Source organism: Dunckerocampus dactyliophorus, chromosome 9 (assembly GCF_027744805.1).
Source record: "Dunckerocampus dactyliophorus isolate RoL2022-P2 chromosome 9, RoL_Ddac_1.1, whole genome shotgun sequence".
NCBI classification, from domain to species: Eukaryota; Metazoa; Chordata; class Actinopteri; order Syngnathiformes; family Syngnathidae; genus Dunckerocampus; species Dunckerocampus dactyliophorus.
This window is the reverse complement of record NC_072827.1, coordinates 7,044,274-7,068,465: the sequence shown is the minus strand read 5'-3', so window position 1 is coordinate 7,068,465 and position 24,192 is coordinate 7,044,274. Positions and strand designations below refer to the sequence as shown.

At 38.4% G+C, this 24,192-nt stretch overlaps 1 protein-coding gene across 7 annotated transcripts in view; it reads right to left on the bottom strand.

Annotated features, from left to right (window-relative positions):
* Positions 1-24,192, bottom strand: part of stk39 (serine threonine kinase 39) — an 87,576-nt gene that overhangs the window by 27,990 nt on the left and 35,394 nt on the right. For 6 of the 7 annotated variants that reach the window (XM_054788423.1, XM_054788418.1, XM_054788420.1 and 3 more), the window contains 6 exons: positions 23,839-23,948; positions 23,547-23,648; positions 23,180-23,313; positions 23,025-23,073; positions 21,720-21,785; positions 437-559 (listed from right to left, as the gene is read on the bottom strand). In XM_054788423.1, coding sequence (XP_054644398.1) covers positions 437-559; positions 21,720-21,785; positions 23,025-23,073; positions 23,180-23,313; positions 23,547-23,648; positions 23,839-23,948 — 584 coding nt within the window. The remainder of the gene's footprint in view (positions 1-436; positions 560-21,719; positions 21,786-23,024; positions 23,074-23,179; positions 23,314-23,546; positions 23,649-23,838; positions 23,949-24,192) is intronic. The other variant, XM_054788424.1, reaches the window with a different exon arrangement.

The following is a 24,192-nucleotide window of genomic DNA, read 5'->3' as shown; positions in this document are numbered from 1 at the left end:
GTAGCAAAGGCAGACTTTGAGCCCTATTAGCATGCAATAATTACTGTTGTGTCCGCAAGCACATTGCTGCAGCACTCTAAGTCACTCCCTTCCTCTCTCGCTTGACCTTTTTGCTAGCGCAGGTGGGCGAGTTGGTGTACTAATGTACCTCTGGCCGGGTTCTGGGGACTGGGCTCCTTGCTGGGGCTCGCGGGTTGCTGCCTGGATAGTGGATGAGGATGAAACTTGAGCTCCTTTTCATTGTATTAACTTCCTAGATTGTAGCCCTACACTCACTGATTTTGCAAGTGCCAAATATTAAAGCCTTGGCAGAAATCTGCAAGGTCAGAGTTTTTGCTTCCCATTTGCTAAGTGGTGTTTGATTTAGCGTGATGTCATCATATTTTACTGCATGCTAGTTCAACCTTCTGTACGTTTTGGATGGAGTGAGATTTACCCTGCCCTGGTTCACCGCCGCCTTGCCTTCCTCACTGCCCTCGTCCAGCTCGTCGTCGCTCCACTCCCAGTCTCCGTCCTCAGTTTTGTGCAAGTGACCGCTGGAGCCTGGAACCCGTCTCACCTGCAACAGGACCAGGCCAGCACAAGGAATTTTAATGAGCTGGTTTTGCACATATGTTCTCAAACAGTGCGCTCTGCCTATACATGATCATTTTTATACATCACAATCTCCTAAAGGAATAGAACCATTTGCCAGTTACCTACAGGTTCCCATAAATTCATTTAAAACATAACTTTGGTCCATAATCACGAGACTCGTCTGTAAAATAGTTAGTGTCCAGGCGGAAGAATCATGGAAGTGAAAATTAACATCATAAAAAGAGAGGAGACGCGGCCATCAATATTGTTCACAAACATCATTAAGGATAACGATAATTGAATGGTAGTGAACGCTAGAGGGGTCATAGATTCTGTGCGCTGTTACAAGGAGATGTGGGACAAGAGGTTATCCCTCCAGACTAGCCTGGGTTAATATTTGAAGAAGGCAGAAGGCTTGCAAGATAACCACAGGCACTCTTTCATGTGATTCTTGTATTTGATCTTTTTGAATGCATTTCTTATGTCCTTCGTATGTTATGTACAGTGTGAGGTCATTTAGCTATAATTTGGGGAGAAGTTCCCACTTCCATCATAGTCTCCTGTTTGTATCCCTAGGACCACCTGTATTTTAATTTTTTTATATATACAAAAGTAAATAAACAAAACAAAAGTACAAACTATAAACATTGGAACTCTTGGTATAAGAGGTGCAAAAATGCATCATCATAAAGTGTGTATAATATTTTGGTGTCCATTGTTAAGCTACATGGGCTAAATATTAGCATGACAGAGAGCAGTCTAAATCCACTGCATGTACACTACAGCAACAATAACAAACACGTTAACTCATTTATTTTCTAATGATGCTAGTCAAAACTTTGCATTATGGTCTTATAATCTGTACTGGATCCCATGTATATAATGTCAGTAAGGCGGGGTGTCCAAATGAGTCTCCAGCGTGGGCCAAACAGTGAAGAATGAAAGGATGCAACTTTGCCACTTTGATATTTTGTAAATACGTTAAGAAGTAGGGGTGACAACCAACTAACGAGACGATACGTTGCACGAGATTGGGTCCACAGGAGCGAGACAAGATTTTAACATTCATTTTAAGAAAAGTACAATAAAAAAATATGACTGGACAAATATCCATCAATCTTTTTTTAATAAAAACTGAAATAATAAAAAGTGGAAAAAATAATCTTTGCTTGTGGAGATTTCAATATTGACCTTCTGAATTCAAATAAGCAAAACAGAATAGATAACTTTATAGATACAATGCACAGTTTAAGTCTTAGTTTAAGAATTACAGATCACTGTGCAACATTAATTGATAATATATTCACCAATGATTTCGATAACAACACGAGTGGACTGCTAATTAATGAAATTACAGACCATCTTCCGTTTTTTATGATTGACAAACTATAAAAAGAGAAATAGGGATGATATCAGGACATTCAAAAGATCACATACAGAGGAAAGTATTAGCACCTTTGGGAAAGATTTGGAAAAACAAAAATGGGAGTGCGTATATAGTGAGAATGATGTGAACGAGGCATATACAAACTCTTTATAATTATATGAAGTGCTACGACAGACATTGTCCACTGAGATAAGTATCTAATAAGCAAAAGAGGAGAAATCAGCCGTGGATGACAAAAGGACTACAAAATGCCTGTAAAAATACACTTTAAAGGAGATTTATAATTCAAAAATCTAAAGAAGCAAAAAAATATATAAAATATACAAAAATAAGTTAAACATTTTGAGAGTGTGTAGGAAAGAATATTATAGTCAATTATTAAACAAGAACAAAAACAACACTAAAGCAACATGGGGCATTCTAAACAATATTATACAAAATGGTGTTAAGAAAGCAGACTACCCTCTTTATGTCAAAGATGGAAATAATAAATATGACAATATGAATGAGGTAGTTGAAAAGTTCACCAACTACTTTGTAAATATTGGACTGGAACTGGAAATAAAGATCCTAAATTACCCACCAGTATAGGAAAGGAATGTAATTACAGACAGGAATAATAAATTTAATAAATTTAAAGCGAAAACATCAACCAATTGCAACGGAATAACAATGGAAAGGATAAAAAGGGTTAGAAATGAGATTGCACAACCGCTAACGTACCTTAATAACCTATCATGCCAGACAGGTAAATTCCCAAACAAAAGGAAAATAGCTAAAGTAGTTCCAATCTTTGAAAATGGAAACAAACATCAATTCATGAACTACCGACCAGTGTCCTTATTGCCACAATTTTCCAAAATCATTGAAAAACTATTTAACAACAGGTTGGACAATTTTATAAATAAATATGAGTTACTCGTCGATAGTCAATACGGATAGAGAACTAACATTTCAACTTCCATGGCACTAATTGAAATTACAGATGAAATTACCAATGCTATAGATCACAGAAAGTGGGCAGCTGCAGTATGTATGGATTTAACAAAAGCCTTCGACACAATTAATCATGTTATCCTAATCACACAACTAGAAAGGTACGGAATCAGAGAGTTAGTCTTGAATTGGGTTAAAAGCTACTTAGCAGACAGGAAGCAATAGGTGAAGCTAGGAGAATATACATCCGCGAGGTTAAATATGTCATGCAGCGTACCCCAGGGGTCAATCCTAGGGCCGAAACTATTCATTCTATATGTAAACGACATCTGTAAAGTCCCGAAAGACCTAAAGCTAGTATTATTTGCTGACGATACAACCGCATTATGTTCTGGAGACAGTACACAAGAGCTAGTAAAAAAAAAACCCAAAAAAACAATCACAGCTGAACTAACTATACTAAAAAGATGGTTTGATAAAAACAGACTATCCCTGAACCAAAGTAAAACTAAAGTAATGCTATTTGGTAAGTGCAAAAAGGAAGTGTATCAGCAAATACAAATTGATGGTGTAGACATTGACAGGGTGAACGAAAATAAATTTCTCGGGGTAATAATAGATGAGAAGATGAACTGGAAATCTCACATTAAAGATTTACAACATAAAGTGGCAAGAAACACCTCAATACTGAATAAAGCAAAAGTTGTTCTCAAATTTTTATTAAAAGCACTCCATATGTCCATATGCTCTACTGTTCACTGGTATTACCATTTCTAACTTATTTTGTGGAATAATGGGGTAATAATTACAAAAGTGCACTTCAGTCCCTAACTGTGCTACAAAAAAGGTCACTTAGGATAATTCATAATGCTGCTTACAGAGAACACACAAACTTTTTATTTGCAAAATCACAATTATTAAAATTTGTGGATCTAGTAAATTTTCAATCGGCTAAAATTATGCATGAAGCAAACAATAACCTTCTACCCAAAAATGTAAAACAATTCTTATCAACAAGAGAAGAGAAATTTGATTTAAAAAATTGAACCTAAAACACATATGCACGGACAACACTGAAAACTTTCAGCGTTTATGTATGTGGAATCAAGTTGTGGAATGGATTGAGTAAGGAACCCAAACAATGTACTAAAATGAGCGATTTTAAGAAAAAGTACAAGCAGTTGATGTTCACAAAATACAAAGAAGAAGAGACCTGAACTACTGTGTACATACAATACTATATATCTAACCACTACTACACTAACTACTAACTCTTCATTGTGGTGAGTACATGGTCTGTACTCATCAACCAACCATTCTGTCAACCATTTTATCAGTTATCATTAGTTTGTAGAAGTTTGTAGCTTCCTTTCAGTAAGTATAAACCTTGACTATGATTGCACTACATTGTCATGCAGCCTTACAAAGTACACCTGGAAAACAAGAGGTGAATAAATGTATTGCAACTGATGTGAAACTGATGAGGGGTAGGATTAAATAAGCCTTTCTTCTTCCTACCCTTATTGGACATGCAAAATTGTGAATTGTACTATGTGATGTGCTCCAGTTTGACTCATATGCATGTTCAGGATGAATTAAACCATGAAACCATCTTCTATGCCGCTTATCCTCACTAGTATGCTGGAGCCTATCCAAACTGCAGCAACTTTGGGCAAGAGGCAGAGAACACCCTGGACTGGTCGCCAAGCCATCGCAGGGCAGACAGACAAACGACCATTCACACTCACATTCATACCTATGGATAGTTTGGGAGAAAACCCACGCACGGGGAGAACATGCAAAGTCCACACAGAGATGCCCAACAAAAATTCAGATCTTCCTGATCTCCTGATTGTGTGGCCAACATGCTAACTACTAGGCCACCACGCGGCCCAACTGGACGGACAAACTTTGTCAGAAAACAATGCAGGCGCGTTTTGAAATGTTTATTGTCCCACAAATTAATGTGCAAAGATATAACTGTCAAAATCTTTCGACACCAAACAAACCACTGTTATGATAATAGAGTGGTGTGAAAAAGTGTTTGTCTCCTTCCTGATTTTTTTTTTTCATTTTTGTCACACTTAAATGTGACAAATGTAAATATTAGTCAATGACAACACAACTGAACATAAAATGCAGTTTTTACATGAAACTTTTTATTATTAAGGGACAAAACAATCCAAACCTACATGGACTTGTGTGGAAAAATTATTGCCCCTTAAACTTAACTGGTTGGGCCACACTTACCCCTGTAGCAGCAACGACTGCAGTCAAGCGTTTGTGATAACTTGCAATGAGTCTCTTACAGCGCTGTGGAGGAATTTTGGCCCACTCATCTTTGCAGAATTGTTGTAATTCAGCCACATTGGAGGGTTTTCCATCATGAAGCGCCTTTTTAAGGTCATGTCACAACATCTCAATAGGATTCAGGTCAGGACTTTGACTAGGCCACTCCAAAGTCTTTATTTTGTTTTTGGTGGCCTTGCTGGTGTGTTTTGGATCATTGTCCTGCTGCAGAACCCAAGTTGGTTTCAGCTTGAGGTCACCAACAGGTGGCCAGACATTCTCCTTCAGGATTTTTTGGTAGACAGCAGAATTCATGGTTCCATTTATCACAGAAAGTCTTCCAGGTCCTGAAGCAGCAAAACAGCCCCAGACCATCACACTACTAACACCATATTTTACTGAAAAAAAAAAACCTTCAACTTTTGTCTCACAGAGGTCTTGGGGATCATCAAGATGTTTTCTGCCAAAACTGAGACAAGCCTGAATGTTCTTTTTGTTCAGCAGTGGTTTTGGTCTTGGAACAAGGCGTTTTTTGCCCAGTGTCTTTCTTATGGTGGAGTCATGAACACTGACCTTAACTGAGGCAAGTGAGGCCCATTAGTTCTTTGGATGTTGTTGTGGGGTCTTTTGTGGCCTCTTGGATGAGTCATCGCTGCGCTCTTGGGGTCATTTTGGTTGGCCGGCTACTCCTGGGAAGGGTCACCACTGTTCCATATTTTCACCATATGTGGATAATTACTCTCACTGTGGTTCGCTGGAGTCCCAAAGCTCTAGGAATGGTTTTATAACCTTTTCCAAACTGATAGAGCTAAATTAATCTCAATTATGTTTTAACAGTGGTGCAAACACTTTTTCACACTAGAATGTTTCAGCTCATCAGATCTAACAAATTTAAATATTAGTCAATGACAACGCAATTGAACATAAAATGTAGTTTTTAAATGAAATGTTTTATTATTAAGATAGAAAAAAAATTGTTTACACTGGACCTCAAGCAACGTGGATTCTGTGCCTCTCCTTTTTTCCTCCAGACTCTAGGAACTTGGTTTCCAAAGTGATGTGATGGTTTGGGGTGTCATGTCATCTGCTGGTGTTTTCTGAAGTCCAAGGTCAATACAGCAGTCTACTAGGAAGTTTTTGAGCACTTAATGCTTCCTGCTGTTGAACAACTTTATGGAGATTCAGATTTAATTTTCCAACAGGACTTTGCACCTGCACACAGTACCAAACTACCAGTACCTGCTTTAAGGACCATGGCATCCCTGTCCTTAATCAGGCAGAAAACTCGCCCAACCTGAACTCTGTAGAAAATCTATGAGGTAATATCAAGAGGAAAATGCGATACGCCAGAGCCAACAATGCAGAAGAGCTGAAGACCACTATCACAGCAACCTGGACTCTCATAACACCTGAGGAGTGCCACAGATTCCACGCCATGCCATATGCAGTAATTCAGGCAAAAGGAGCCCCGACCAAGTATGGAGTGCTGTACTTGTTCATACTTTACAGTTGACCAACATTTCTAAAATCCTTTTTTTTTTCCTAAATGGTCATAAGTATATTCTAATTTTCTGAGATACTGAATTTGGGATTTTCATAAATTTTCAGTTAAAATCATCAAAATTAAAATAAATAAAAGTTTGAAATATATTGGTCTGTGTGTCATGAATGTATATACAGTCAAACCTGTCTTAGCGGCCACCTTTATAGAAGGGCCACCTGCCTATAGCAGCCACTGAAAAATCCCCCGCAGCAAATTTACATGTTATAGGCCCTGTGTATAGCAGTCACCTGTCCAACGCAGCCAGCAGCCACCCATTTTGTCTCCCTTGGTCAATATCTGACTGCATATAGCAGCCAAATTACCAACTCAAGTAGAAGCTTCATGCATGAAAAAGTTTTGTTTTTCAAATCAATGAAGCCGTCGTGTGTAGACTTTAATTACTGAGTCCTAGCTCAGTCACAATCATTCACAAGATCCACACAAACTGTCAGTTGTTCCACATAAAAAAGCCGTCTTCTTTTGAGCTTGCTATTTCCTGGTCAAACATGTAACTTTAAGAGCATTTGCACCAAAACATTACTGCAAAGTAGGCTGGGAACAGGACGTGCTCCCAGCGACGCTACAATAAAAAAAAAACATATGCTAGCATGCATGCAGCAGCGGGAGCAAAACTGAGTTCGGTTGTACTTAACTGAAGTATTTTATCAGTTATTATTAAGCCTCTAGCTTCCTTTTAGTAAGTAAAAACCTTGGCTATGATTGCACTACATTGTCATGTAGACCTACAAAGTACACTTGGAAGAACAAGAGGTGAATAAATGTATTGCAACTGATGTGAAACTGATGAGGGGTAGGATTAAATAAGCTTTGCTTCTTCCTACTCATTTTTGGACATGCAAAATTGTGAATTGTATTATGTGATGTGCTACTGTTTGACTCATGAATGTTCAGGATTAAAACCATGAACCATGATAATAACAAGCCTAGTAGTGCTGTACAACTTTTATCAGCAGTCCGCAGTGCCATCTACTGGTCAACATTATTAGTATTATTATTTTTTCCCTCTACTGGTCAACATTCAAACTGGACGCCAACCTGTCTATAGAGGCCACCTGTCTATAGCGGCCACTTTTGCAGACTCCCTCTAGTGGCCGCTATAGACAAGTTTGACTGTAATATACAGTACAAGTTTCACTTTTTGAATGAAATTACTGAAATATATCAACTTTTTGGTTATACTCTAATTGATTGAGCAGCACCTGTATGTGCAGTGGACAAGACTAATTAAGGCCACCTTAAATGTAACAAGGCCTTTTTGCCTCCATGTAGCCTGATAGATTGGCCTGATAGAATTCTGCTCCTAAAGGCCAACGTTGGTTTATTTAATGATAATACACGAGCACTCTTGAGTGATAAAGACTTTATCAAAAGGATATTGTTTCCAAACTTGGAGTAGTTTTTATTGGATTAATTTATATGAAGATACAGTGAGGAAAATAAGTACTTGAACACCCTGCGATTTTGCATGTTCTCCCACTTTGAAATCATAGAGGGGTCTGAAATTTTAATCTTAGGTGCATGTCCATGGTGAGAGACATATTCCAAAAAAAAAAAAAAAAGTCCGGAAATCACAATATATAATTTTTTTTAATAATTTATTTGCATGTTACTGCTGCAAATAAGTATTTGAACACTTGTGAAAATCAATGTTAATATTTGGTCGTAGCGTTTGTTTGCAATTACTGAGGTCAAACGTTTCCTGTAGTTTTTCACCAGGTTTCCACACACTGCAGCAGGGATTTTGGCCCATTCCTCCTGAAGAAGTTGATTATTTTTATTCTGCCTAATTGACATATATTTACATTATTTAGTTGACTTATATTATTATGCATCATAATTAACATATCTATATTACTTAGTTGATTTGCATTGGTATGCATTATAGTTTATATTAACATATTCACATCACTTAGTAGTTACTTCAGCACCATAGTTAAGATATTCACGCACACACATCCTGACTTGGGTTTAGCCTTTGGCCAGAGCAGACGTGCTAGGTCAGCAGTTACTGTATATGTTACATGCTTTGTTGTTCTCATGACCCTACAGGAGTTCAGAGGAAGGGCAACGTTGATTACAGGGTGTCCCAGGCAAAACCCCCCACCGGTTGAGTGCACACAGATGACAGTTTCACTCCAACGGACAAGCTTTATCGAGCATCTGGCTGACTTCAAAGGATCTCATCACCAACCCCCTGCAGGAGCTGATTGGTCCACGACACCAACCCCCTGCACGAGCTGATTGGTCCACGATCGCCAGACTTCCTGCATCCTACACAATCTCAAAATGTATAAAAATGCCGGGCAGGGGAAGAAGGGTGCTTCTTTACAGCTACACTGCTTTAAGACCCGCTAACTCGTAGGCATACAGGGACTGAAATAAGGCCCAGACGTCTGTACTAGATACTTTTTGTCAGGAATAAATCTCACCGGTTCATATTTTTTGGTTTAGTTATTTAGACTCCCATATCCTCAGATAGAAACACACGCTTCACTCCACACAGATCTTCTCTAGATCAGACAGGTTTCTGGGCTTTCGCTGAGAAACACGGAGTTTGAGCTCCCGCCAAAGATTTTCTATTGGGTTTAGGTCTGGAGACTGGCTAGGCCACTCCAGAACCTTGATATGCTTCTTACGGAGCCACTACTTGGTTATCCTGGCTGTGTGCTTCGGGTCATTGTCATGTTGGAAGACCCAGCCACGACCCATCTTCAATCCTCTAACTGAGAGGAGGTGGTTGTTCCCCAAAATCTCGCAACACATGGCCCCGGTCATCCTCTCCTTAATGTCTCCTCCTGTCCCATGTGCAGAAAAACACCCCCAAAGGATGATGCTTCCACCCCCATGCGTCACAGTAGGGATGTTTTTGGGATGGTATTCCTTATTCTTCCTCCTCGGCAAGTGGAATTAAGACCAAAAAGTTCTACTTTGGTCTCATTTGTGAACATAACTTTCACCCATGAGTCCTCTGGATCACCCAAATGGTCATGGACCAACTTAAGACGGGCCTGGACGTATTACGTATTAGTGTATTACCCACAGTAACCTTGGAAACAGTGGTGCCAGCTCTCTTCAGGACCAGTTCCTCCCGTGTAGTTCTGGGCTGATTCCTCACCTTTCTTAGGATCAGTGATACGCCACAAGGTGAGATCTTGTTTGGAGCCCCAGTCCGAGGGAGACTGACAGTCATGTTTAGCTTCTTCCATTTTCAAATAATTGCTCCAACAGTTGATCTTTTCTCACCAAGCAGCTTGGCAATTGCACCATAGCCCTTTTCGATTCTCAAATTACAATATCGATACATTTACATAAATACTGATCGATCATAAACTGAGCTATGTTTGAATCGTCAAGGCTTTCATTCATGTACTAGTTCTTAATAATGAATCATTTATTTTTAATTAGTGATACTCAATACAATCGATCGGTCACCAATTAGTATCGGCCGATTTTTGTGTAAAATCATGGGATCTGCATATGCATAAATGTCTTTCAACGCCGATCACCTGTGACTAGCACTATTGCAGGCCATAGTGATCAATGTGTGCCGTGTCTTGCCCTAACTAATGTCTTGGCCAGCATCGTCCTCCCACTTTTCATCACACTGCGCAAGCACGCCAAAACAAAAACAATCATGTCTATCATGTGAAACTTACCTGAAAACACATGCCATGATCTTGCCGGGGTAGTACGTTAAAACGCTTGAATACGCCATTTGAAGAAAAAACACTTGACGGAGTATGGTAAGTTTTCGAGGCTCACAGTGTCATCATCAGTCAAAACGGCAGCTAATGCAGCCATGTGGCCAACACTCACCCATGTGTGTGACAGTCAGAAGGCCAAGCTGATAACCCAAAAAATAATTGAATTAATCAGAAATTCATGAAAAAAAAATCACATTGCCTCCCCCCCTATTAATTAATTACTAATTTTATTAGTAATTTCCTATTTTTTGGGCCCCCTGGCAGTCAAGGGATCTTGGAATTGTCCTGAGTTTTTCCCTGGCCAATAGCACTCATCATAAACAAATGCATAATTAATCCATAGGTGATCGGTATTGGTATCGGTCGATTTCAGTCCTGGATGATCAGTATCGTAGTCGGCAGCATAAATCCCTGATCAGGGCATCCCCAATTTTAATGGTTTAATTTTAGTTATTTTCTTTTTTATTGTTTGAAATACAGTTTTCAAATATTTTATATGATTCTGTGCTCCGTGTTATTTCGGTTGTCGTATATTAGCCTGGCTATACTGTAAATCACCCTACTCCCTCTTCTGTGTTTAAAAAAAACAAAAACAAACTTAAATTACAAAATTATTAGTTTATTTAAATTATTAATTTATTTAAATACATTTATTTAAATTAATCAATGAAATGTCTTGTATTCTTCATGCCATGATATGAAATACACTACGTTTTCAAATTTACCAGACATTAGGTGATTTTTGCACCAAGTATCAGTATCAGATTGGTATCGCCGATACCAGCCTAAATTTTACCCAGGATCAGATCAGAAATGAAATCAGTGGTATCGCACATTACTACCAAAGATCTATCATCCATCCTGTTTGCTCTGTACCTTGCTGCAGGGTGGCCAAGTGGTTAGCTAGGGGTGGGCAAACTTTTTGACGTGCGGGCTGCATTGAGTTAACAAAGTTGGCCGGGCAGGTATTTGATACACACACGCTACTTTAAGCTTATAATTCTAACAGTCCACCTGGAATTATTTGTCTTATTTTATCTGTAACAGTGTCATACAATCCGCGAGATGTGGTTAAGGTTAGTGTTCGGGTTAACTTGTGTGTGTCTGGCATCATGGGTGAGGTAGTTTTCTGGATGGCTGCTTCAACCATCAAAAGGTGGTCTCAGATTGACTACTTGCAAGTCACGTTGCCAGCTCATATGTTAAAGTTTATACTAAATACTTTGGAAACAACTAGCGGGCCGGATTCAAACGCTTGGCGGGCCGGACGTGGCCCCCGGGCCGTAGTTTGCCCACCCCTGGGTTAGCATGTTGGCCACACAGTCAGATTGGAAAGAACCTCCGTTTGGGCATTTTCTGTGTGGAGTTTGCATGTTCTGGGCATGCATGGGTTGTCTCCACAGCTTCCTCCCACACTCCAAAATCATGCATCTTAATTGGCACGGTTAATCGTCCATAGGTACAGTATGAATGTGAATGGTTGGGGGAGTGGCATGGCTCAAGTGGTAGAGTGGTCGCCTCCCAACCTGAAGGTTGCGGGTTCAATCGTCTGTGTCAAAGTGTCCTTGGGCAAGATACTGAACCCCCAGTTGCCCCTGATGCTGTGTCATCAGTAGGTAAATGGAGGTGGAAAAGCACTACGCAAGTGAAAGACCATTTAACATTTGTTTGTCTATGTGTGGCCAGAGCCAACGTACGTTTTTTTGCCCGCGCCATTTGTGGTGTTCCCCAAATTGCTTTTACTTGTTGAGAACGTAGGTGTGGTGACCATGAAGGAGTAAGATCATCATGCACCCAACATAGAACCTGTTAGTCAAAAGTGCGTACCACAATCTGAGGCTGTTCGGACGTACGGCTATGGCTTCATTCGTACAACCAACGCACGTAAATTGCGAGAACAACGCCTGTCAAACTTGCAATAAAAGTACTGACCTTGCGTTCCATGCGGGCCTTTGCATCAAAGTTGCAAGAACTACGCGCAAGCTGTACGTTGTGTGTACCAGCGACATAAGTCGTACCAATCCACGATAGGCAAGTCTCACCTTAATACTAGGGATGCTCCGATCAGGGTTTTATTGATGACGATTCCGACACTGACCATCCATGAGTAAAATCGGCTGATGCAGATACTGATCACATGGATTAACTGCACATTTTTCAATTTATTCATGATAAGTGCTATTGGCCAGAGCCCCATTAGACAATTCCAAGGGCCCCTGGCAAATAGGTAATGTACATTAAACAACAACAACAACACACAAATAGTGTTTGCAGGACAAGACAAAGTATAATTACAACAATACACACTTGAGTACGTACCCAATGGACGTAATATATGTAAAAAAGGTCACTAGGGTTTCCAGTGCGCCATTACAAAATAAAAGCCGCCACGTCTTAAAAATTAGTTGTTTTTTTTTTAAACTTGAAAACAAGTTTAAGTAATATATTGTATGAATTTATATATATGCTATATAGATACATATATAGATTATTATTTACGAACACATTATTTACGTTTGAAAATTATTTAAAATATCAAAAATGTTTCACTGCGTTTTATTTTGATAAGCATGCAACAGAATTGCCCGTCTGCCTTGCTGGCACTTGACCAATGATCAGATACGGGACACGTCTTGTGTTGACTTTCACTTGGTTTCTTATTATCGGGAGGATGAACAATAGTACAATAGTACGTAAAATGTGCAGCCAATTGACGACAGTTTGTCACATGCTAAGCCTATCTATGCCGGCGTTTCAATCTCAATCCACTTTTGTGTCATTTTTATTTCCATGCCTGGCTGGAGGCATCTAGCTAGCTCAGAGCTACAAGTGGCTATTGTTCATGGGATACATCAATCATCGATTATTGTCACTTAACAATCTTAGTGTCTTGTTCTGTGTGTTGCGCTGCTGCCCTCTCTCTGTCCTGTGTTGCAGCGCACCCCTTACACCTTGTTGAGTAGTAATTGGCGCACCTGCAGCTCATCAGGAGCTGTCCTTTTAAGCAGCAGACTCACCTCAACTCACTGCCAGATTGTTGCCTACACCGACTCCTCTCTGCAGTAGATCTGGTTCTCGCTACTGTTGTGTGTTTGCTCTAGCTACTCTTCATTACCCTGCCTGGCACTCTCTGGCAGTGGTCAGTTACCTTTTTTCATGGTATCACACCTGCTTGGTTTTCAGCAATGCGTTTTTGTGTTTAGACTTTTTTGCCTCGCCAGCTCTGCCACTTTTGCGCAGCTCTTTCAGTTTCCTTCTTAGTTTTTCCCCTGTGAGTGTTCCGGGTGATTTTGTGTTATACTTTGTGCCTTGGTTGTACTTTGTATTTTGTGCTACTATATTACACCCTGTGTAATAAATATTGTTACACTAAATCTCCGGCTCTCACATGGTGGGATCCAAGACCCGGCATACGCCGAAGCCGGACACTTAGTCTCTTGTTATCATTAGAAAACTTATGGCTTGTCTGCAAAACCTAGCACCTGAAAGACAGTAGTGCAGTGGTCATCGATACTGTACATATACACATATAAATACAGTCATGGAAAAAATGATTAGACCAACCTTGTTTATGTTATATTTTTCCAAACAAAGGTACTTTTGTTTGGACAAAAACAGCTCATAAGAATAGCTCAAAAGACTTAAATCTTTTGGCATTCATGTAAGAACTCAAGTGATATTGGTTATCATCAAGAAAACCATGGAAGTTGTTTGGTCCTCTGTGTCTTTTGTTGTTTTCTTTTTGGTTTTTTGATTGGTTATACATATTTTGGGTTTTATTTCATATCCACTTTATTTATAGTTGTTCTTAATGTTTTTGTTTTTATTTGATTTACTAGCATTTTTTAATGTATTAATTTGTACTTTTACTTTTTGTGGTTTTATGGTTTTCCTAGTTTGTGTAGCACTTTGGACACTGTTTATAAAATGAAAGAATGCAACTTTGCCACTTTGATACTTGTAAATTATTTCAGCTTTCTTCTTGTAAACTTTTCCATAATATTTTGACTTTATTTGTCACATAACTTTTTCTCCAACCCAATTTTAACTAATATTATGACGTTTAAAAAAAATCTTTTGATTTTTCAACCTTATGCTCAACAAAATGGCATTACTATTATATTAATTACAAAACAAAAAAGCAAAAAGCAAAATTACAACCTTTTCTTGTTAGATTAAAACTTTTTTCTCTTAATAGTTTGACTGCTGACTTTTCAATTTTTTATGTTTTTTTTTTGTTTTGTTTTCTTGTTAGATTTAATTTTTACAATGTGCCATGGGCCAGTCAAAATGCAGCTGCCGGCCACAAATGTTCCCCATGTTACACTTTCGACACCCTTGTTCTATACTGTGTGTGTATTACAATGTTTAAAAAAAAAGATTCTTACTTCCTGACCCACCTGATGTTTGTTTTTTATTTATTTATTTATTAGGTTTATTTGATTTGATATGGTTAGGACCTTGAAGTGAGGAAAACAGAGCACATCCAGGATGAGTCTGTGTTCTAGTAGACCCCTATACGATGCCTGTTTTGCTGAGTGAGAGTAACATTGCATGTGTTTATTGTGACTACAGAAAAGCAAAACAGAAGAAGGCAGAAAAACAGCAGAGGAGAGGTGAAAAACGCTGCAAAGATGAAGTTGTGCAGTCGGAGTAGGTGAGGACATTCAAGATGGTAGAGTCAATCATTTAAGGAAAAATCAAGGTTTGGGAGTGAGACAGAGGCTTGGTATGATGATGTTTCAGTCGCATCACCACCTAGGGCCCTGTGAGTTCCACTTTAACAGAATCGTGGACGGAATCACGCAATTGGCCAATATAAGCAGAATTTACTGTTAAACGTGGAATCTCGCAGAAATTGTCATTGTGTGATTGAAATGCTGTCATCGTGAGGAGAAGGACTGTTGGTGCGGGGAAGTATTCCCCCAGCGGACTGCTGAATTGTGGCAGAATCTTATCACAAACACTAAATCGTCCCCTCCCAAACTAAACGTGCCGAAATAGCAACCTGAAAAAGCCGGTGGAAACTCTTTTTACGGAGCTAGTGGCGTTAGCTTAGTTTAGCAGAGCACGCTAGTGTTGCGGTGTGTGTGTGTGTGTGTGTGTGTGTGAGAGACTCAGGCTGGATGAGTATATTTACACTCTGTTGTGTTTTACGGCTTTAATATAAGAATTAGAGATGCACAATGTACTTTTTTTTTCCCAAACTAATACTGATAACTTTGTGCTTCTCAAGACCGATATGGTACTGATAAACGTTTTATATCTACTTTTTAAAATTTAGATTTAAATGTAGTTTGTACACACCATGAGGTAAGGAGGACTGGAACAAATTTGGATTTGCCCAGCTGTACCTGTTGATTTGTCCTAATCAAATACCATGACATTACTACTACCACATCACTACTATCAGGAGATCCAGGGCATGTAGGGAAGGAAGGCACCGGCTGTGGCCCAGCAAGGTGCACAATATTCAGGCATATGCTCTGAGCAGCCGGTGTGACGCCATGGAAGTCTCTGGCAAACCTTTTGCACTTTTCAAAAACCAAACCCAGATCTTCCAGCTCAACATGCCGACATGCTAACCACTCGGCCACCGTGCGGCTCTTATAATATTTCTAATAATCTGAAATGATCACTGCCGAGCTCTAATCAAATGTACTTCTGCCATCTTGTGACCGTTTTTATTGCTTAAAAGTACTCTGAAATTATATAGATAACAAATATAGCTCACGAGAGTTGAATTTAAGAGCTGATATCTAGCAACTTTCACGGTTTTCTTGATAATACCTAAAATCACTTCAGTTCTTACATCAATAGCAAAAGCACTGTGCTATGAAAAAAATTTAACTCTATGAGCTATTTTTGTTGTCATTGTTTTATTTGTCCAAACAAAAAGTTACCTTTAGTTGTATCAGGCATTAAAATGAACAAGAAACAAGAGTTGTCTAATCATTTTTCCATTACTGTATATTTTTTCCTAAATATTTAAACTTTTTTCCTAAAAAAAAATTTCTTTTTATATTATCACTTTATTCCCATAATATTCAAATTTTTTACACCAAGCATTAAGATTTCAAAACACTTTTAAGCAATAAAAATTACATTTGATAAGAGCTTGGCAGGGATCATTTCAATGGAGAATCACATGACAGGGAGGATGAAGTTAGAGAGCGTGGAGGAGCGTAGCGTGCATAAGGTTACGCATTGGAGAGCAATTTTAACACGTGCACACGCACACCAACACATGTGCACACACACATAGTTCAGTTCCAAATGTGAAAATTGTAAATAGTTCATGGTGTTATATCGGTAAATAAATAGTTATTTTTGATGTAAAACAACCCTGTTTTGTGTTGTTTATGTTGATATAGTTGTTTAGATATTTGAGCTGTCACAAAAGCAAAAAAAATGGTGTTAAAGTGAAAGTTCTGCTTGAAATTTATCTTTTCACAAAAAGCTGGTTGTCTCCCTTTTCTTATTGGGAACTGCTATTTTCCTGAAACTTACATTCTACTGGTAATTACTGAAGAACAGAAAATGGTAAAAACTAACTTTTTTTCTGATGAAAGACAAGAGTCTAAGCTCTCTTTTGGTAGGTTCCATGTACATATAGGCATAGAACACAATATTTTATGTGCCTTGAAAGATCCGTCAAAATAGTCTAAAATGGCCGATACTGACGGGTTTGTCTTTTGAAAAATAGCAGGGATTTAAGCAATTAAAGTATAATTTATTTTGCCTTTAATATTACAACTCTATGCTACTAAAAATGGCATTATTTTTCCTCATAATATCACAAGTTTATTCTCATAAAATTGTGACTCCTTTTCTCGTTAGAATATGACTTTCTTCTGGTAAAATTGCAACTTTTTTCTTTTAATATTATGACTTTTATTCTCATAAACTTACAGCTGTTTTTTCTATTTCTGTCATTGTTTCTTTAAAAAAGCATTTTGAAAAAGTAATTTATTGAAAACAACAATTAAACTGAAATAGGCACCTTTTTTCCACCGGTAAGAAGCAAAAAATCGGGGTGCGGTTTATACACGATGACAGGACTGTGACCAGACTCGGACTGAAAAATAATATCAGACAACGCTTCTACAACGCTTCAGCGGAAGATCACTCGTACTACAAGCCCGGCACACCACCTGAACTTTGCTGTAGCGTCCCTTGAACGATAGGAAGAGGGGGCCGAATTTCGACAACGCTCGTCACCGCGCACAAAATGGGGGAAAAAAAATAGAAAACACGGGCATTGTCCTTGCGGTGCACCGTGAAGCCGGTGTTGCTTTAGCCTTGATTTAACGGTAGCGAACGTTGGTTTAGCGGTGACGTGAGCGGCGTTCTGCGCATGCAGATCAGTTATCCATGTATTGTACATAACACAAAATGCTGCATTGCTTCAGTGTGAATTTGAATGAACTCCAATGATGTATTGTATTTTACATCATCTGCAATGTTTTAATGGAAGCTTAGGTTAGCTTCAATGTCTATAGAGATCGTTTCACTGTGTGAAAATAAAGACATCAGCCGTCAGATACAGTAAGTTACAAAAAAATTGCATACGCAAGCATTTTCAACAATTGTACAGCAGAGGGCGCTAAAGTCAAAGCAACAGTCTGACCCACAGACGGCTATTCCCAAATGGGCTTCATAAATTCCATTGCAGATGAATTGATCGACGGCAGATTTCTCCTTTCTTCTTCTTTTTGAAATCGCTTAGTACCTTTACGCATGTTGATTTGAGATGAAAGAGTTGGCAAGCATTTATGAACTAAGCTAAAGCTAAAGCTAAGAAGCTTTCTCTTTTTGAATGTGGTTGGATTGTGGAGCTGCATAAGAAAGGCCTCTCGCAGCGTGCCATTGCTGCTGAGGTTGGGTGCAGTAAATCAGTCACTCTACATTTTTTGAAAGATCCTGAGCATTATGGAACAAAAAAGTCAAGTGGTAGACCCAAAAAAATCATACCTTACCTGCATCAAGCATGCCCAAACACATTTTTGAAGTGATTAACAAGAACGGTGGAGCTTCTCATTACTGAGTCCTACTGAGAAAACTTTTTGTTCTGGTTTGGAGAGTTTTTTTTGTTATTTTTTGAGCGATGGTCTTAAACTTTTGATCAGGTGATAAACAACCTATTTCAGTTTAATTGTTGTTTTCAATAAATTACTTTTGCAAAGTGCTTTTTGTCTCACTCCCCCTTCTTGCTTTTGCATATTGTAGCTCTACTTAAAACCTCATTAAGATCCAAATGTGCAAAATGCAAATTCTAGCAATTTTTTCAACTGGTCTTAAGATTTTGATCAGGAGTATATTATGATTTTATTGCCATTATATTTTGACAATTTATTATCTATATTAGAACTTTTTCCCTAACTTAATTTTCCAAAAATGACAACTTTGTTTTGTTTGTTTCTCATAATATTCCAACTTAAAAAAAAACTTTACTATTTGAACTTTATGCGACTAGCCTGATGTTATTTTTCCTCAATATTACAACGTATTTTCGTAAAATTAAAAATTTTAGTACAGTGTACTACAGTACAGTGTTTCCTCGCTATAACGCAGTTCACTTTACGCAGCCTTGCTATTACACAGATTTTTTGTGTGCAATTTTTTTACATTGTAACATGCTTTTTTTTTTAATGCGTATGAACGCATTGTGTTCTGCGTCTTGATTCGTTAAGAGAGAACCCGCATTGTCTTCTGCGTCTCGATTGGCTAAGGGACTGTAGGCCATCAATCTTATCAATCTCCTCCATGCCATGTGTCCTGTACAGCAGTGGTCCCCGAACTTTTTTGAGCGGGGTTCGTACATTAAAGCTATCTAATTTATCTTTTTTATGTATTGTGTAAAACTAAGACATGAATAACATCAAATTAAAACAACAAAATGAATGGCGACCCACCATCCACCAGTTCAAGTTCCAGCCAAGTTTTTCCAGAGAGATTATTACGTCGCTGTTTGACGTGTGTGGTAAAAGGCAGTGCGCTAGCATGAATTAACTTGAGACAAATGTGCACATTAGCACACAATAAGTCATCCAAACTTACCTTTATGCATTCCCACATAGTATCAGCATTTGACAACAAATATGAGGTGAAAGAAAAATGCTAAAAATACAGTAGTAGTCTATCTGTGCGGCATGAGATAAATTTAGCACATGCACAATGGACATGCGTCAAGTGAGACGGATGTAACAGAGAGAATCCACTTTTCAAAATAAAACATGAAAAAAAAATGACCCACGGCCCGGGGGTTGGGGACCACTGCTGTACAGTACAGAATGCATTCAGCTTGACTAATTTACATAATTGTTTAGTCGCTAGCAGTGTGGCTCTTTAGCGCTGTATGTTTGCAAGTTTTCTCCCTGACAAAACTCACAACTCTACACCGACAAAGGCACCTTCAGTTGTAGAAGGAAGGTAGAACTTCCGCAGCTGTAGAGAGCCATTGCGGAATAAATCAATCTTCAGATTGTACCATAAAGAAGGAGCAAAATAACATTAGGACGACAGCAGCAATACATTTTAACAAGGATGCAAAAGGGGCTTTAAACAAGGCCACTGAGAGGATGCCTCTGCGCATACCACGGATGCAGACGCATACGTGAACAAATTGAAAGGCATTGAGGATGGGGGATATAAACCTGAACAAGTTTTTAACAGGCTTACTTTGGAAACACTACATCGTTGATTCAGCCCATAGACCAAGGAGTGAGCCGCACTTTTCAAGGCCCTCACTATGCGCAACATACAGTATATATTTTCTCATGTCTGAGAAAAGTGTATAAAGTGTGTGGTGAGGGGTTTTACAGCCTTTTTTTTTTTTTTTTTTTTAGTTTTCTTGTTAAATTATATCTTTAAAGCGTGCCACAGACCCCGGGCTTTGGACAACCCTGTTCTAGTATATGATAGTACAGTAGACGCCCCTACAACGTAAATGATCCGTTCCGAGAACCTTTATGTTATAGGGATTTTATGTTATATGAAGCGTAAAATACATGTAAATAGCCTAATCCGTTCCAAGATCTTCCCAAACTCACCCCTTTGGCACTTCAAAATATTCAAAGTCCACCAAATATGGTGGGAAAATATAAGAAAACGTTAGCATAAACATAGTACAGTAACATTCTAATATAAAATAAGGTAATAAATAAGATTATTGTAAATGAATAAAACTGAAAAACAAACAATCCTACCGATAATGCCCCAATAATCAGCCAATGAGATGAGAGCGGAGGCGGTGCCCCGAAAATCAGCCAATGAGAGCGTGATGCGTCAGAAGGCGTCACCAAGTGTTAGTCTGAACTTGCACCGACTTGAGGCATTAATAAAGTTGATTGAAAAAAAAAAAGACTTGCACTGACTTGACGCTTTATGTTATATGGAATTTCTTCTGTAATACGAAGCAAAACTTTACATAAATTCTTTATGTTCAGTGGAATTTATGTAAAAGGAGGTTTATGTTATGCGAGGTACTACTGTATATGGATTCTTCATGCAGCATTGCTAAAACAAAAACATACAGTAATATAAAGTAATCATGTAAACTATTTGGGTGTGATTTTTCCAAGCCATTTCGATTTCATGTTATGTAATGTAATTCATGCTTCACCGCATTGAAAAAATAAAAAACAGAAGATGCTTGCCAGTGTTTGAGGCACTATCAATACTTGCATGAGCATGAAAATGCTGGGCAGTAATATGAGTGTATTGACACCCTAGCTCGTCTGTGGGTAATGTTCACGTCATCCACTGCAGCAAACATGCTATCCACCATGCCCTCCATTTACTCTCACTGTGTCGGTGAATTTCCATCCTTGCACTGACAGAAATGACCTTGCCAATACTAAGTGAGGCTGTGCATGAAAACTGCACCTTTTCCCAGCAGACAGCGATGAGGGAAGGAGCGAGCGGGCAAACTGAGGCTTTCTTGCTGTGTTACCATCTTACCAAGTGTTACCATTTTATTGCAACCTATTTTTTCAATGTATAGAGACGCAGAACATGTCAGTACATCTACCCCTCGTGACTCTTTTGCGACAGAAGCCCGTATTTTTCACTCTATCGACAAAACAGTTTGTGCGTAAAATGTCTGAGGTGTTGCAGAAAGCCAGAGAGCATCGCTCATGTTGACTGTAAATGCAACTTTGTGACGGAGGTACTCCACTCAATCCCATCGCTTTCACACACAATGTCTGCTGTTTAGTCAATAAGAGAGTTATTTTACTGGCAAGTGTCAGTGTCAACATACCTTCTTTGCTCTCTGGGATATCTTTGGTGCACGACACAAAAGCTTTTCAACCAGATATTCTCTGTTCTGTGTGAAGAGAAACACATAATTCATTCATCAGCTACTACTGTATTCATTCATTTATTCATTGCTAAATTAATCCAAAACAAGTAGTGTAGTGCAAAGACTAAAGAAAGATGTTTTAATATGTTCTTAAGCGCATTTGCAGGAATAAAATAAGACTATGATGCTACTAAAGATCCTCAAAGCTAAAAATCAATGGCAGACCTGCCAACCTTCCGCCATACCCCCACCAAATTGAAAAATGTAACAATGGCAAAAATAGGAAAAACTCTAACAAGAGTAACAGTAACAAGAAAAAGCTAAAATGTTGATACAAATAACTAAAAACTAGGGGTGTCACAAGACGCTCAGTTCACATGATGAGACAAGACGCAAGAATGGTGTCTAAGAGGAAGAGATGAGATTTTAACATTACATTTAAGAAAAGCATTTAAGAAAAATGAAAAAATATATGACAATATATTGCAATCTACTAATTTAATTTCTACTACATTACACTCTTCTGCACTTTGTGTGTATGCTAGCGGTCCTGCCTCCACCCACCGAGACAAAGAGACTGTATGACTGACAAAAGGGCTCACTCCGCTCATGTTCTTGTTCTATGGAACAAATGTGCCAAGGTGCTGAAACCAATACACAGAGTGAACACTCTTCCTGCCTGTTTGGAGGCGAGAGACAAGGAAAACAGATTTGCAAGCACATGGTAATATAGTGAGGCAGGCAAAATTATTGAGTTCATTTTTCATTTATTGTGTGATTGATTAATTACTATTATTACTATATTTATTTATCATTTATTTATTACCATACCAGGCTGAGTGTCCACGAATGAGAAATCTTAATGTTTTAACCTCGCAAGACCTTGTGACCTTTTTACAAAAAAAATACAATTATTATACATTTTTTATTTGTATTAATTGTGTTATTTTTACAAAATGAAAAACATAAAAATTATAAATAAAAATAATTTTTACAAAATGAATAAATGAATAAATAAATGAATGAATGAATATATATATATATATATATATATATATATATATATATATATATATAATAAATAAAAATACAAATAAATGTATATACATTCTCGATATTTTTGTAATAGAAAAAGTGATACATATTTAAAGACAATATGTTATTACAGCAGTTATTGTATCAACATATCAGCCTTTTTTGCTCCATTTTTTTTTTATGTTTTTTTTTTTTAATTTTAGACCGTTGAGGGGGAAAAATAAATACCTTAGCTTTTTGGAAGAATTTACTTTTCAAAAGCTCTGCAGCTGTCGGCCTGGAAAAACAAAAGAGCATGTTTAGAATGCTTCACAAGTGGCTCCTAACCAGGACGTTCTTATTCCATGACCTCCATTACCTGACAAACAGAATGTGAAACTAACCTTTTGGCAGGTTCCTTCTGAAGGCACAAAGATATGAGCTTCCTGAACGACTTGCCATACTTCTTGAGCATTTCCTTGTCCTCCACACCAGTCTCCAGAGTGGGTGGATCGTTCTGCAGCGTCAACATTAAGACCTATAGATGGGCAACAAATAGTTATCATATGCCACAGCAAAGACAGCAGAAGATGAAAACAAAGCCACAGCAGGAAACATTTTTTTCTGTTGTTTTTACGGGAACTGTCACGTGAAGTCAACAGAGCTACTTCCTCAAGATGACTTTTTGTTCCTGTTTAGCAAATGTTTAGTCATAATTTTCCATTTTTCTCAAACTTGACACAAACATGATGCTGACAGACCAACACTCACTTTCATGGGGGGGTAGCGGTGATAGGGAGCGGACCCTGTTGCTAGTTCTATGGCCGTTATTCCAAAACTCCATATGTCTGCTTTGAAATCATAACCTCGAACCTGTGGGAGTCGGGTGTGGGATGGGGGGAATGGGACAAAGTTGGAGAAATGACTTAATTTTACTATTATTTAGCCAGGTCGAGACTCTAATGAGGATGCCAATTCATCAGCTGATGTCTGCATGCATGGATTCCCTGAAATCTTCGTTTTGGATGAAGCTGCAATACCACCACCAGCCACTAGGAGTCACCTGTTCCATCACTTCTGGTGCCATCCAGCAGGGCGTGCCCACAAAGGTCTTTCGAACTTTGTTTCTTGTCATATCGCCCCCTGTGGCGAGGAAGGAGCTCACGCCAAAATCTGTAAAAGTCATTAAATAAATTCAATCTGTAAGGAAGTGAATTAAAAAATAAGCATTTTTCTATACCGCTTATTCTCATTAGGTATGCTGGAGCCTATCCCAGCTGACTTCGGGTGAGACAGGTTCATGACAAATAAATAAATCAACCATATTTAGACATCCTGGATTACTTAGTGGTGTGACAAAATGTTTGATTTCTGATTTGTCACACTTAATGTTTCAGATCATCAAACAAATGTAAAT